The 16,131-nt window shown below is 46.3% G+C and overlaps 1 protein-coding gene across 3 annotated transcripts in view; it reads left to right on the top strand.

Annotated features, from left to right (window-relative positions):
- Positions 1-16,131, top strand: part of APBA1 (amyloid beta precursor protein binding family A member 1) — a 226,399-nt gene that overhangs the window by 199,710 nt on the left and 10,558 nt on the right. For 2 of the 3 annotated variants that reach the window (XM_050761926.1, XM_050761927.1), the window contains exons 6-10: positions 1,797-1,829; positions 2,848-2,934; positions 3,554-3,739; positions 7,674-7,853; positions 10,184-10,396. In XM_050761926.1, coding sequence (XP_050617883.1) covers positions 1,797-1,829; positions 2,848-2,934; positions 3,554-3,739; positions 7,674-7,853; positions 10,184-10,396 — 699 coding nt within the window. The remainder of the gene's footprint in view (positions 1-1,796; positions 1,830-2,847; positions 2,935-3,553; positions 3,740-7,673; positions 7,854-10,183; positions 10,397-16,131) is intronic. The other variant, XM_050761928.1, reaches the window with a different exon arrangement.

The raw sequence follows: 16,131 nt of genomic DNA, 5'->3' as shown, positions 1-16,131 counted from the left end.
GACTCACCATTATTTGTAGAAGATCTGTATAAATAGCAAGCCTTAGCAAAAGGCAAGAAATTTCATCATGATCTAGGTCAATTATAATCATATAACAGCAAACACAAATATAGTGCTTAGAATGTACAAGGCACTGAAGAGCTTTGCATGTATTCATTTTGTCCTCAAAACAGCCTGTGAGGTAGATACTATTTTTATCTTCATTTTACAGATGAAGAAACTGAGGCACAGAGATGTTCAGTGGCTTGCCTCAAAGTCACACAGCTAGTAAATGGCAGAGCCAGGACTTGGTTTTGGACAATCCAGCCCCACTCTCTGCTTTTATCAACTATGCTGTCTTTTAATTGTGAGCAAAAGGGAGTATGGTACATCCATTTTTAGTTAGATGTAAACTACATTAATATTACACAAATTTAAGGCAAGAAGTATTACTAGAGCTAAAGAGGGAGAACAATGAAAGGATCAATGTATCAAGCAGGCATACCATCCTACATATGTGCGTGCCTTATAACATAGCTGTAAGATAAAGTAAAGATTGACAGAATCAGGATACACAGATAAATCCACATAACAGCTGGAGGTTTTGACACACTCAATAAATGATGGAACAAGCAGATTAAAGAACCAGCAAGTACATAGAAGGTTTGAACAATACTCTGAACCAACTTAATTGACCTAATTGTCATTGATGGAACCCTGTCCCCAACAACTACAGAATGCGTATGTTGAAGTCCACATGGCACATCCATCAAAGTCAGTCATGTACTGGAACATACAACTAAGCCTCAGCGTATTTCAAAAGATTGACATACAGACTGTGTTCTCTGACCACAGTGGAATTAATTCCAAAATCAATAGAAAAAGATAACTAGAGGCCGGGCGCAGTGGCTCACACCTGTAATCCCAGCACTTGGGGAGGCCGAGGCAGGTGGATCACCTGAGGTCAGGAATTTGAGACCAGGCTGGCCAACATGGAGAAGCCCCATCTCTACTAAAAAATGCAAAAATTAACCAGGTGTGGTGGTGCATGCCTGTAATCCCAGCTACTCGGGAGGCTGAGGCAGTAGAATCTCTTGATCCTGGGAGGCGGAGGTTGCGGTGAGCCAAGATCATGCCATTGCACTCCAGCCTGGGCAACAAGAACAAAGCTCCATCTCAAAAAATAATAATAATAAATAAAAAATAACTAGAAAATCCCCAAATGTATCAAAATTAATAATACAATTCTAAATAATCCAAGGTTCTAAGAAGAAATTGCAGTGGAAATTTGAAAAAAAAAATTAATGGAATAATGATTAAGTTGAAACACACAAAAATTTGTGGAATACATCCAAAGCAATGCTTAGAGGGAGATTCATAGCTTTGAATATCAGAATAAAGTTTGAAAAGCCGTAATTTAAGTTTTTATCTCAGGAAACTGAGAAGTCAGCAAATTAAACCCAAAGAAAGTAGAAGGAAATAAAGGTCTATGCTGAAATCAGTGAAATAGAAAACCAGGCCTACAATAAAGAAAATTAACAGAGCCAAAACTTGGTTCTTTGGAAAGATCAATCGCAATTAAGTATAAGAAGCACCCAACACATTTCCTTTGTCTCACTTCACCACTTCCCACATACTAAATTCTGAATTATGACATTGATTATCTTTAGACTGGGATTTTTAAAAGCCAGTCCTCTTCCCACAGAAACGCTTTATGCCACTATTCAGTATTAGTTTGTCAATTCCCTTTTTGACTTTGAGTCTCTGCAAATTCTTTCTAACTATTCTCCTGTCTCTGTTTGTTCCATGCTAAGCAGATGGCCCAGAAATTAGCCAAAAGCAGGAAGAAGGTGCAGTACAAACAACTTCATCAGCTTGGTGTTATGCCTGTTCTTTTCATTCGTTTCTGTTTTACCTTTTTATATTTTCGTGTTTTTGTTTTCTGCATCCAGCAAGTTTTTGTTCAGATTTCTTTTTGAACCGCCCCATAAGCCAGCATTTCTCAAAACTCAGTTGCCGAAGGTGGCCGTTTTCTGTTGCTCATTAGTCATTTCACTTCAGAGGAACGACAGGGAGCAGATTGGAGATGCTAAATGAATCGTATAGTAGTATGGAAGTTCCAACCATTCAGGAGCATCGATGTGGCAGGGACTTGAGTCTGTTCGATTATAGTTATGCTTGATTTGTGGATTTGTCAGATTGCTGGATGCAAAAAAGAAAACTCGCTAATAACCACACATGTACAGAGTTAAGCCCTAAATGAACCAGACTGCGCTTTTTGGTTGTGGAGCTTCTAGGTGCTTATGAACTACTACTCCTGGGATGTTGAGGCATTGGGGCTCTTTCTTAATGGGGTGGCTTCAGGACTGCTTCTGTGTTGCTGGGGTGGTGTGTAAAATGTAAAGACCCTCTTACCAGAACTGCATCCAAATGGCTTCATTTGCAGCTGCTATGAACATTGTCTTCCATCGGCTCAAGCAGAGGCAAATTCTAAGCGACTTCCCCAAGGTCTTTTGGTATGAGTTTTTTGCCCTATTTCTTCAATCTGTTGGGCTCCAAAACCCTTACAGAGAGCGCCACTTGCCATCATCGTTCAAAGAGTGAAATCTACTGCAGTGAGTTACTGCTTCTATAGGGGAGGAAGAAAAGGGGATTCTGCGTTTTTCCCTGTAACCTAAAGGTGCTAACTCTTGTCCATGTGTCCATCCTCTGTGTGGTACCTTCAGCTTTGGCAGTTTAAGCCTAGAGTCTGTATTGCTGTTCTGGTAACTGTGTCTTGGTGCCTCTGTGTGAGCTAACCTGACTCCTTCTGCATCTGGGTCAGGGCAGTGTGGTCAAACTTTCTCTTGGTGCATTTTTTCTTCTCAGGCTCCTGAAGGCGAATCTCAGCCAATGACTGAGGTGGATCTCTTCATTTCTACCCAGAGAATCAAAGTGCTGAACGCTGACACACAGGTATCAGCTGGCTTCCACCTTTCCCAGGGGGAAGCTTAGTGGCATCGTAACTCAGAGATGCATGTGTCGGTAGAGCGGCTGTCCCCAGATGCTGGGCCCCAGTGAGCTAGAAGGTGGTGTTCACAGTGCCTGCTGCTGGATGGGGTTTGGGATTGCTTTCTTAAAGCCCAAAAACGCCCCTAAGACATGGATGACGTTTAGCATTTTCAGAAATTTTAATCAGAGGATTCATTAATGTGGACACATTCGTCTTTTAAGAAATTGGGTTTAAAATCATTCATACACTCCTGCACACAAAAACAGAAACAGCCATGCCATTTTGATTTTTTTTTTTTGTCTTTTTTTTTTTTTTTTTTTTTAACTTCCCCACAAGAGATTCTACTGTTTGGAATTTCTTATTTCTTTTCACCTGCCACAGATCATTTCCTGCTCTTGGTTAGCCAAGGGAAATGCCCTCAGGCCTGGGTGGGGATTCATTAATCCCTCACCATGGGCTTTGCAGTGAGCCGGGGAGCCCACCCTGCATGTGAACATACTTGACTGGCTATGGGGTGGCAGGCGCTCTCTTGGGTCATTAGATGCCAAGCTGGACTTACCTGCCCTCTCCTCCTACCTCCAGGAGACAATGATGGACCACCCTCTGAGGACCATTTCCTACATTGCGGACATTGGGAACATCGTTGTGCTGATGGCCCGCCGGCGGATGCCTCGTTCCAACTCCCAGGAGAACGTGGAAGCCTCCCACCCATCCCAGGATGGGAAAAGGCAGTACAAGATGATCTGCCACGTCTTCGAGTCTGAGGATGTAAGGGTTGCTTCCTTTGATCTCCTTCTGGGTTAGGTTCTCTTGACTTTTCAGAACCTGATTCAGTCTAATTCATCACACATGAAACATGTATTTACTGTGCACATACTGTGTGTCAGGCACTGTTCCAGCACTAGAGATACAAGTCTGAATAAAACAGACAGGGTACTCATCGCAAGGGCTGAAAGGAGACAGAAAATCAATAAGTAAATATACTTAATGTAAAATTGGGTAGTGGGGAGTGCTTCACAGACAAATAAAACAGGGTCAAGGGATGGAGGGACAGGGGCTATGTCAGGTAGGGTGATCAACAAAGCCCTCGCTTGAGGAGGTGACCTTGGAGCAGAGACCTGAATAAAGTGAGAATGAGGAAGGAGCAGATGTGAAGGCCCTGAGTCAGGGGCTAGCTGCGTTTCCCTTTGAGGAAGGGAAAGGAGGCCGAGTTATTAGAGACTTTGGGATGAGGTGAAGAGTAGGAAGAATTTGGCCCCCCTGTAGGGGTTTGAGCAGGTCTGCCCAAGCATGAGGGCATTTTGGGAGGACAGTTCTTTGTGGTCCAGGACCATCCTCTGGGCTACAGGAAAGTTAGCATCCCTGTCCCTCCCCAGCAGACAACAGCACTGCCCACCCCAGTCCTTAGGAAAACCAGCTCCTCTTCCTGGCACAAAGTCAGTGATTCCTAAGCTCCATTTCTCTGGATGATGTGGTCAACAGAGAAAATTTGTTTACAACAGAAGCCATTTTTTCATTTGGCCTGCTTTCAGGGTTGTAACCCAAGCTGCTAGTGAGGCCACCAGGCTGCAAACTGTATTAGCACCTGAGCTGCTCCTAGGGGCTCCCCTACTTCCCCTCGCCATCTGGGCCTCAGAAGCTGCCTCCCAGGGGAGGCCACAGCCCCATAGTAATCTTTAACAGCAGAAAACTCACCCACAGCCTGAGGACCGTTGCTTTTGACTGTGCTTATGTTTCCTCCTGACGCAGAGGAATAAACTCTGTTTCTCGCATGGAGCACAGAGTCCTGATCTGTGAAGAGAAGATGGCGTCTTGTAGCCTTGGTTCCTTCAAAGAGGCCATTCTTCTCCAGTACAGCATTCATCTAGCTGCAGAAATTGCCTTCCTCTCGGAAGTTAGGTGTCAGCAGCCATCCTGCTTTTTTCTCCAGGGAACCAGAGCTGTCGGGGCTGTGGGCACAGAGAGGAGATGCCGACACTTACTGTCACCATCCTTTACTGGTCTTGTTCTCTAGAAAGCAGCCACAGGACAAGGTCACTGGGAGGACAGAGAGCTTGAAATGCCTCTGCCTGCCATTCTCCCTACTGTTCCTGTAAAACTGAGGCCAACATGCAAACAGGGGGAAAATGAATTTTAGGAGGTTCTCAGAAAGTTCCAAAAGAGTGAAAAGTTGGACTTTTAAGCCTCCTGCGTCCTGCGGGCCAGTGAAAAGACAGAGTTACAAGGATCGAGGATCCCTGTGGGCCCCACCGCCACCTCCATCTGGCTGGAGCTCTTAGGGAGGGGTTTCTTCTCCTTGGGAAGGAGAAGAAAGGAAAGAATGGAGAAGCAAGAGGTAAGCAAGAGTGGATCTGGAACCTTACCCCTTTGCTTTCACTAGAGCAGGGCCAGAGTGTGCTGGCTCCAGAACTGGGCAAGCTGGGCTTGAGTCCTTCCTCATCCAAGCTGTGCAGCCACTAAGCCTGAGGCTCCTCTTCTGCAGGACGATAGTGCCTCCCTCGCCAGGCTGCTGCGGCACTCTCATAGATACTGCAGTTAAAGCCTGATGTGTGGCACATGGCTAGTGGTCCATAAATCCCAGTAGCCAGTGCATTCACCAGGGGCATCCGCTAATGGTGATCGGGAAGTCGACTGGTCACATTCCCAGGTATATATTTTTCAGTTTGTCTACATGCACCTCTCTGATGCCGAAAGCAATGCCTTACTCCTTCCGGTTTTACAATAGGTAGACGGTGGTAGTTCTTGATGTGACTTGTAAAGTCACCAGATTCTCACAGTGAGAAAAGTTCAGTATTTCTTTTCCCATAGCCAGCCACATGGAAAGTTGCTGTTTTGCTGTTAATAAGGTGCTTTTACCAACATTTAGGAAAGGTGGGGAAAGAGGAGTGGAGGTTAGAATTGTGTTTTTAAAACACTGCTCTAGAGATGTTCTGGTTTGGCTTTGTTTTTCTGCCCATCAGAATTCACAGAGAAGCTGTCCAGTGTGGTGGGCAGGAGGATGGGCTCTGGATTCAGCCCCCAGCCCCTTCTCAGGAAGTGTGCAGTTTAACCCCTCAACCTCCATATCCTGGTCTACCCAATGGGGACACTAATACAGATCCATAGTTCCAAAGTCTAGAAAGCTCTGAGAAACTAAAGGGATTTTTGCAGTCAGGTGACTGATAAACCTGCCTTGCCTGCCGGGAGGCCATTTATAGGATTTGTTTAGCTTACCATGAATCTTACACATTTTGCCACAGAAATGTTACTGTGCTCTGCGTACTTCCCCAGACCCTAAGGGAGGTTATAGCACAATGTCCAGTATTTGCACCCTGCTACCTTTCTAAAATTGGAAAAGTTTTGAATTCTGAAACAGAGCCTCTCACATTCCAAGTGAAAGATTGTGGACCAGTCATACTAATAGCTGTCATAGAATTGATATGCAGATTCAGTGATGGTCCTTGTATGGCATTTACTTTTCATAGCATATACCTTGTATAGCATTTACTGCAGCATAGCCACACGAGAAGTGTTCAGTTGCTCTTGGCTGTCTGGATTAATAATGTTGCTTAATTAATGCAGGGAAAAGCTATCAAAGCCCAGTGCAGAAGTCAGTGCCACCTCCTGTAAGCTGTGTGACCTTGAGAGGTTCCTTTGTGTCTCTGGGCCTCCATCTCCTCAACTGGAAAACACAGGGTTGGACCAGTCAGAGTTCTCAACTCTGTTAGATCCAATACTCCCTTTCTACAATAAATATTTTATTAATGACCCATTACTATCCTGAAATGAAATTCATAGCTAATATAACCTCCCCTATTGAAAAATCTTTCACAGAATAATCAAATTGTGGCCATAAATGTAATATAAAGGAAAGATAAGTGGAAAGCAAGCTAAAATAAAACCATATTACAATATATATTAATAAATGCTCTGGCGCAACCATTCTGAAAGGCATAATGAGGTAGTCAAGATGCTTATACCTACCTGATTAAGCTTGAATGTAGCAGAACACAGTGTGCAGTGGGATATCGTAAACACTTCCTAGTTGACATTTCAAATTGAGGGCTAAATAACATGTATGTGTCTACAAGCATGTGCAGAATCACCATGCACAACAGCACATGTGCAGGTTGATAGGTATGTGATTTATCGGCAGCACAGATACCACAACAACACTGATGTTGATGATTTTTCGAAGTCATGAAGCTTCCTTCTGGTGAAGTACTGAATGAAGCAAAATAACATCTTCTCTCAATTCACACGGTATTATTCTTGAAATGTTCGATGTGTATTAGAGTCACACAAAGTCTTTGTGTTTATGTATAAATTGGAGTTGAATCCTGGACTCAGATAACTGTAAACAAGTATTGCATGCTCATGAATGTCCAGTGGGATCTGTGAAGATGATGCAGGGTATAGAATGACTCATCACTGTATCAAGCTGTTTTTTGCATGGCAGGATATTCAGCATCTCTGACTCCTGTCTGCTGAATGCCGGTAGCTCCCTTATGATCATCATCATAATCAAAAACATCCCCAGTCGTTCTGAAAACGGCCCCTGGTGGGCACTGGTAGCCCCATGTAGAGCCACTGGCCCAGCAGGCGTGATATCTAGGGCTTCTTCAAACTCCAGGAGGGCCATTATTCAGGTGGGAAGCGTGCCAGGCTGCTCACCAGATGCACTGCTCTGCTGACCATCTTTCCTCTCTGGCTGCTGTTCCAGGCTCAGCTGATTGCACAGTCCATCGGACAGGCATTTAGCGTGGCGTACCAGGAATTCCTCAGGGCCAATGGGATTAACCCCGAAGATCTCAGCCAGAAGGAGTATAGTGACCTGCTCAATACCCAGGACATGTACAACGATGACCTGATTCACTTCTCCAAGTCGGAAAACTGTAAAGATGTGGGTACTTTCCTGAAGCTGTTCTCCAGGCTGGGTCAGCTGGGTAGGGGCCTGGAAAGGGGGGCACCCTGCCGCGGAAGTGAAGGCAGATCAAGGGTGAAGAGTGCAGTATTGGCAGGACATCGTGAAGTTGCTCACACCCATCTCTCGCTCCCCGCTCTGGGGCCCTGTCATGAAACGCTATTGTGTATAAACAGAGAGGCAGCACATCCTCTGCTCCTGGTCATCCTGAGCTAAGTTTGGGGTGGGTCCCAGAAGCAGATAGGACCTGAACTCTGCCTGTACAAACCCTGCAATCTAGGTAAGGGCACTGAAAAAGTTAAGTGATGGTGCCAGGTACAGGCACTAATCAAAACCAACAGAGAAGATCTCAGGTTTCAGACAAGAGATGCTGTGGTCCTCTGGGGATGACCTGTGGTTTCAGACTGAGCTCTTCAGGAGTGCCTATAGGAAGACGAGGCTATCCAAGCTGGTCTGGCGATCTGGGGATTGTAGGGGCAAGCCGAGGGTAGGGTCTATGGAATGGTTGGAAGCCTGGAGATCAGAAAGTTCCACATTTGTCTGGGGAATGGGGAAGTATGGTTTGGCTAGAGCAGGAGGTGGGCACAGGAAAGGAGATAGATGGGCCTGAGGTCTGGGTCAGGACTGGAGGGCCTGCAAGTCCAGCTGAGGGGTTTGGACTTGATCCCATAGGTAAAAAGAACTTTTAATGAGAAAGCGATCATTTTATCCACTGGGGTCTGTCAGGTGTCTTAGGTCAGATTCCCCAGAAGCAGAGCCTGAGGCGGGGATTCTTGTCACGGAGGTTTGTTGGGAAAGTACCTCAGAACAGAAGGGATGTGGGAAGCTTGGTGGTGGGACACCAAGGAAGGGTGTCCCACCTTTCTGCAAGGAGCTTCCTTCTGACCCGGAGGGAAGCTCCATGGCTCAGATTGCAGGACAGATTTGTCTCACCTTGGAGCAAGGGAGCTGGCCAGCCTTTGTACCCCACGCCGGTCATTGGCCAAGGCTGGAGAGGGGGTGTATGAATTCACTAGGGCTTCTGTCACAAAGTACCATGGACTGGGTGGCTTCAACAACAGAAACCTATTGTCTCACAGACCTTGCAGCCAGAAGACCAAAAGCAAGATGTTGGTAGTGTTGGTTCCTTCTGAGGGCCATAAGAGAAGAATCTGTTCAAAGCCTCTCTCTTTGGCTTGTAGATGGCTGTCTTCATCCTGTGTCTTCACATCATCCTTTCTCCATGCATGTCTCTATGTCCAAATTTCCTCTTCTTTTTTTGATACCCATGACAGACAACCATTCCTCTTCTTACTTAAGGACACCAGCATATTGGATTAGAGCCCGTATTAATCACCTCATTTAAAATTGGTTACCTCTGTTAAGACCTTATCTCCAAATAGTCACAATCTAAGTCTAAGGCACTGGGGGTTGGGAAGTCAACATACAAATTTTGGGGGGATACAATTCAACCTTAACAGAAGGTGTCTCCCATTCAGCTAAGGACAGTTCTCCAGGGAAGGGGCTGACTGTGAACTTCAGCAACTGGGGGAAGCGGACATCAACTTGTGAAGGGGACTTTGTCAAGTCCCCCAAAAATACACATACATACTCTTTGTTGGATGCTTCCAAGAGGTGCAGTACCTTTTAGTGGCATCTCTGCAGGCCTCCCCAGAGTGCAAGTATCCAACATCAACTCCTGTCTTCTCTGCCGTGCCAGTAAAGGTTGTGAAAAATCTGTGTATCCAGGATATGCACTTCCTGAGTGCACACCCAACCTTTGGTTGTGATAACTTCAGCATCACGTTTTTTTTCTTTTTTCTCAACTTTTTCTCCTTGCAGAGAAGTGTTTCTGTGTGTTTATTTATTTTTAACTCAAGAAACTTAAATGTCGGAGCGAATTGGGGAAGCACTGTGGGAGGGGGAACCTGCGCATGGAATTTGAAAAGCTATTTCTAGAAACCGTAACACACCACCCACCCACTGAGCCTCTTCCCCTGCCACTGAGGACAGGACTGAAGAAATTGAAAAAAAAAAAAAAAAACACAAGAAAAAAAAAAAAAAAACTGGTGGTCCTTGTGGTTGTGTGCTGAGACAAGTTTGTTTATGTGAAACAAGAGTGAATTACAAAAGAGTGTAGACCTGTGTGAATTCATTTCTTAAAAATTCCAAATGTGCGGAATGCTGAGAAGACAGGAACTCATCTGGGAAGTGTCTTCCCCCCAGGGAAGTGTCTCTTTAGGCGAGACAGGAATGGGGGAGAGGCTTTGATTTCTGCCTACCCCAGATGGTTGCTGATGTAGGCTTTCTAAATGTTTTTCTCCTTCCAGGTTTTCATAGAGAAGCAGAAAGGAGAAATCCTAGGTGTGGTGATTGTGGAGTCTGGCTGGGGATCCATCCTCCCCACCGTGATCATTGCCAATATGATGCATGGTGGCCCTGCAGAGAAATCTGGGAAGCTGAATATCGGTGACCAGATCATGTCCATTAATGGCACCAGCCTGGTGGGCCTGCCTCTATCCACCTGCCAGAGCATTATTAAGGTACCTGAATATGGGAAAAATTAGCTGCTGTGGTAAACCTCAAGTGATGTGAAGTGTGACCCCCATCCAGTCATTAATATATATGAACATATTCGAAGTGTCAGGCGCCAAGGAAGACATAAACACAAAAGGCGTGGACTTGCACTCAGGAAGCTTACCATCAAGTTACTGTTTACAGATTCTTCCCTGAAATCAATTTAGATCAGGGGAAGTGTATTTGGTTCACATAACACTACTTTCTAATAGCAGCATGTCCCTCACAGGCATCACTAGCCAATCACAGCACTCTCCCATGAAGCCCAGACTCAGCCTCAACAGAGAAAGCCAGACAATCACTTATAGTCAGCCAGATACACTTGGCATGATTTACCATCCCTGTCAAAAAATTACAGAAATGCTTCAAATCTGAGCACTTTTTCCTTCCCAGTGGCCCTGACTATGATGCAGGTGAGTTTGTCCTCCCTCAGACCCCAGGTAAAGCAACTCACATGTGCTCATTGCCAGAAGAAGAAGGAAACTCTCTTCCAGTCCATGGAAGCTTTTTCATACCTGAGCATCCTTCCTGCTCAACCTGAACTGATGCTTATAAGGCTAAGAAGAGCTATTGGAAGGAAAATTAAATGTGAATACTTGAGAAGAAATGAGACTCTCTTTAGACATGAAGCATTCACGTGGAGTCTTTTGAGCACATTGGAACTTGCTGATTGCATGGCCAGTGTGACTGGGATGTCCCTCCTCCATGACAGCATCTGTAGACCCCAGTGGCTCTGCACCAAGTGCTGTGGTACTGTAGGTAGACTGAGATTCCACAACTTTTTTTTGGTCCTGCAGAGGTTTCCTGAAAGACTTAGCTAGGATGTTGCTGTGTACATATGTGCATGTGTGAGAGAGGGAGAAGGAGAAGGAAAGGGATGAATGCATGCAAATAGTCATTGTGAGCAAAAGAAAAATCACAAAGCTAGCATCCTTGGCTGAGCGGGTGGGGATGGGAGGTTAAGGTGAGTGTATAGGACACATGGATGGTGCCTTTTTGTTTTTAATGAAATGGATTAAATTCTAATTCCACGTAAGATAATCACATCTGGAAAGAAATAGTCCTCTTTGGCCTCCTCTAATTTCTTTTTCTTATATCTTACACTTAAATGAATTCTACCTCTTGCTTAATACACATTAAAGATAAGATTAGAGAATCAACTTTGAACATGGATATTCATTCAGACAGGTTTAATTGGGCCTCTGTGAGGCAGAGCCGTGCTCTGGGGAAGCTGGCTTGACAGTATGCATGTGGAGGATAATTAGAGATGTGCAAGGGCTCTGCGGCCCTAAGAGCAAAGGTGAGAGGCTATGAGTGATTAGACAGCCCATTTTATGTGATTTTAAAGTTGACCTTGAAGGAGTAAAACCTAGGTCAGTAGCAGAAAGGGAAGTGGCCTTTGGAAGTTTCTGCTTGAATTGATGGACAGGAGCCAGTGTTGAGTCAGGGAGAGATGGGGTCTGAGCCTGGCCTGGAAAGGCTGGTCTGGTGTTGCTGTGATCACATGGAGAGGCAAGCGGGAGGTGGGGCTGGGGAGGCAGGACCACAAGTCGCTCCTGCCAGTGAGCAAGTTGCTGATTAAACACCTTGGGTGCAGGCATGAAAACTGCTGAGGGGCTGTGGGACCCAGGGATCCCATGGAGACAGTCCCTGCCCCCAGGGAGCTTGATCAGTTTGAGGAGAAGTGAAAGGACTTATGGCTTGCAGTGCTCAGTGCTGTGTGTCTGTGCTCTGGGTGCTCTGAGCGCTGTGTGCTCTGAGATATGTGTGGACTGACTTGCTGAGCCTTCGGGGCAGCATTCTGTGGGCAGGTACTATTGTTGCACCCATTGTACAAGCTAGGAAGCTGAGGCACAGCAAGATGATGTAATCACCCATGGTTAAGGATTGGAGGATAAGCCTCCAATACAGACTCATCCCAGGGAGGGTGTCAGGTGAAATGCTAGGCCCAAGCCAGACCCTGAGGTGGTACTTCTCAGCCAGGGGTGATCTTGCATCCTCCAAAATGTATGGAGACTGGGTTGTCACCACTGGGGAGGAGAAGGTGCTGCCAGCATCCAGTGGGTAGAGGCCAGGGATGCTATCAAACATCCTACGGTGCACAGCACAGCCCCATAGCACAGGGTTATCCAGCCCCAAATGAGGTTGAGAAACTCTGCCTGGGCGGTGTAGGAGTTCAGAAGCAAGAGAGACAAATCGATGAGAGAGGGAAGCTGGTCAGGGACGGTTTGTGGGGAGCTGGTCTGGGTCTAGAAGGGTTGGGGAGGAGGAGAGGAGATGGGGGGTTAAGTATTGAATAATATTTGTGTTCCCTCCAAATACATATTGAAACCCTAATCCCAATGTGATACTATTTGGAGGTAGGGCCTTTAGGAAGTGATCAGCATGAGGGTGGAGCCCTCATGGTTGGGATTAGTGCCCTTAAAAAAGGGACCCCAGCAAGCTCTCTTTTGCTATGTGAAGATACTAGAAGTTGGCCATCTGCAACTCAGAAGGGGACCTCGCCAGACCCTGACAGTGCTGGTACACTGATCTCGGACTTCCAGCCTCCAGAACTGTGAGAGAGAAATGTCTGTTGTTTATAAGCCACCTAGTCTGTGGTACTTTGTCATGGCAGACTAAGAACAGACTCAGACAAGGGGAGGACTTAAGTAAAGGTAGGGATGGGGCCTGGGCAAGAACAAGCTGGGCTTCCTGAGGCCTGCAAGACTCCAGCTCATGGCCTGGAGTCACCTCCCTTCCTCCTCAGGACAGCCCACAAGGGGGACAGCAGATGCTAGGTGCACACATGGGCCATCGGAGACTCTAAACGCACAGAAGACTTGCTCAGGGCCCCCAGCTGGCCAGTGAGTCCCCACCCTCCTGAGCATCCCTCCCGTCTCATCTGCGCGGGGACCAGAGGAGGGAAGCAGTGAGGCTGTGAGGGCGGCCTGACTCCCTCTGCAGCTGCCGTGGGATCACAGCATCAAGGTGGAAGCAAAGCTTGCTGGAGTACAGACAGAGCTCTGTCTGCACGGTTTCCTAAGAGGAAACGGATTGTTTGAGGAGCTGAACTTTGATGTCTATAAATGTAGTCTCTATAGAACCAGAAAATTAAAAGGCCGAGTGGTGATGAAAGAGATGTAACTGATGAAGATGAAGAGTAAGGAAAGCAGTGCCTTCATGGCCGCCCATAGTGAAGAAGTACTTAACAGGGCAGACCCTGATTAGAACACAGCTGAACTTCCTCCCCACCACAGTGTGCCGCTTGTTGAATAGGGAGATGTGATGGTCCGTCCGTGGACCACCCTGGCTGGTGGGAGGTGTAACCACTGATAACAGCCAGAATTGCCAGTATCAAATACAGACTGACTTCAGTGGGTTCTGTCACATTTTTAAAATTCTCTAGAAAACACACTCCTTTTTGCCTGCACCTGGACAGATGTGCGCACTGCCCTACCCCTACCCCTCGGGCCACTGCAGAGCAGCGTCTGGGCCGCTTCAAGGCTGTATTCAAATTTGTTTCAGTGTATGTTCATGCTCTTTGCAGTGACTTTGACAAGCAACTCTCATCCTGATGAATCAGTGCTTCTCAAACTGATTGGAATCACCTGGGGATCTTGTTAGACTGCAGGTCTGATTCAGCAGGTGTAGGGTGGGATTCTGCGTTTTCAGCAGGCTCTGTGGGGGTGATGGCATCACCAGTCTGCAGGCCACACTTTCTGGAACAGGGGTCCAAAGTGTGCATTCTGCATCTGGCCTCTTCAATACTGGTTGACCATTTTCCCCCCAGATTAGAGGAAATAGATTTCTAGAGTAGAATTATAGGTATTGACTTGCCTTCCTCTTCCTACCTCTTATTTTTTGGGTCATAATTAATTCCCAAGGCATAATTATTGGTGGGTGGAACATTTTACAGGCTGCCTTTTTCTGGGCCTTTGCCTCTGTGGTCCTGCCCTCTGGGTTTTTGCTCTGTTTTAGAATAGCGCACAGCTTCCCTTGCTTCCCCAGGAGCATCATGGTTCCGCTCTCCCGTTGCTATAGAGACCATTCTGGCTTCTCTTTTCTCTCTTCGCCCCTCTTCTTTGGCCTTCCCCTCCCACCAGATTTCTTAATTTGCTGTACCGTTCCACTGTTGTCATGGGGACCAAATGACCCTTTATTTAATTGGCACCTCCAATAAAATGGCAGCTCAGAAATCTAAGTTAATGGGACCCAACATGAAACACTGATTAGGAACAGCAGAGCAAATGCATGGTCTGGTTATTTCCAATTGCTATTTCTCTTAAGCCTCATCTTGCAACACATTTTCCCCAATCTAGAAAATCTTTCACTGAGGGACAGATCAGGCGTCTTAAATCAATTCACAGAGAAGGAAAGAACCCACCAGAGCAGTGTGAATTTTTTAGGCAACATTGAGAAGATAAAGTCATTCTCTTGCTTTTGGGTATGTTGGGTAACATTTTCTGTATCACACAAGCGTACCTAAATAATATCAGTGGTTAACAGGTGTAAACATTTAAAGCAGGTGGCTTTGCCTGAAGGGTTGAGATTCCAACAGCATGCTCCTGTCTTCATCATTCATCTCTCTTCTTTCCCACAAATTCCTGGTCTCCTAGTTTGTGATTAGAGAGAAAGAAAAGGGTGAAGGGACTCAAGCCCCCTCTGGGCTCACAGCCCTGTGCTTAGTACCGATAATGTCTCTTTTCCCCCCCGGAAAGGGTGCACTTCCCTGAATCTCCAGTGCCTAACACATTTCTTGGCACATGACAAGTGATTCGTAAATATTGATTAAGTGGGTGGGAAGGAGTAAGCACTCAAAGCAGATAAAAATGTCTGCATGAATGTCTGAGCTGCTCTCCATCATACCTCCCAGCCCTGCAAAAGAAGCCCACTTTAAATTTCAGGAATAGGTTTAAGCATAATGGTTGAGATTTGATGTTGCAGACAAAGGCATTTAGGAATAAACACATTAAAGGGGGTGCAGTCATTGAAATCAGAACTGCAAGAGACGTTAGTGAGCTTTACCATTTGTTGGGAAGATGAGGAAATTGAGGTGGGAGAAGGGTGAGCAAAGGGCTTCAGATCCCACTGCTTGGGGTAGCAGAAACAAAACTTGAGTTCAGGTCTTCTGACACCAGGGGAGTCCTCTTCACCAGGCTGTGCTGGTCCTGTCGATAGGAGCGGAAGGCCAGAGCATCTCCCTTTGTTGATGGGGACCTGCTGCATATGGAAGGCCTGGATCCTTTGCAGATGTTCATTTCCCCAGGTAGAATCACACTCATTCCATTGCTGTGCTTTGGAATCATTTCCTTAACCAGAACAGTTCCCCGGAGATGTTCCAAAACCACCGGGAGATGCCGCATGAGTGTGAATGCCAAGTCGCATGGTACATGGAGGCCACAAGCAGAGTGACAGCCATGGGGAGGCTCAAGTCCTGCAGAAAGCAGAGGAATTCAGAGCACTAGGGGAGCAGACGCTAACAGCGGGGAAATTGAGTTCCATCAAGATTCACACATTAGGAGCAGAAACTAGAACCACATCAGTGGGGAAGCCAGGGGGTGGGGAATTGTGAGGACCAGGAACCCCAAAAAACTCTTGCCACGTAGGAAAGTGAACTAAAAAGATGGCCCCAATTCAAGGCTGGAATCTGGGGACGCAGATTTGTTCTGTGGCTGACCCTGTCATCTTTGTGGAGCAAGCCTTATTCACAAAAGACACA

This window comes from Macaca thibetana, chromosome 15 (assembly GCF_024542745.1).
Source record: "Macaca thibetana thibetana isolate TM-01 chromosome 15, ASM2454274v1, whole genome shotgun sequence".
NCBI classification, from domain to species: domain Eukaryota; kingdom Metazoa; phylum Chordata; class Mammalia; order Primates; family Cercopithecidae; genus Macaca; species Macaca thibetana.
The sequence above is the reverse complement of the archived record's forward strand: the minus strand, read 5'-3'. Positions and strand labels throughout refer to the sequence as shown.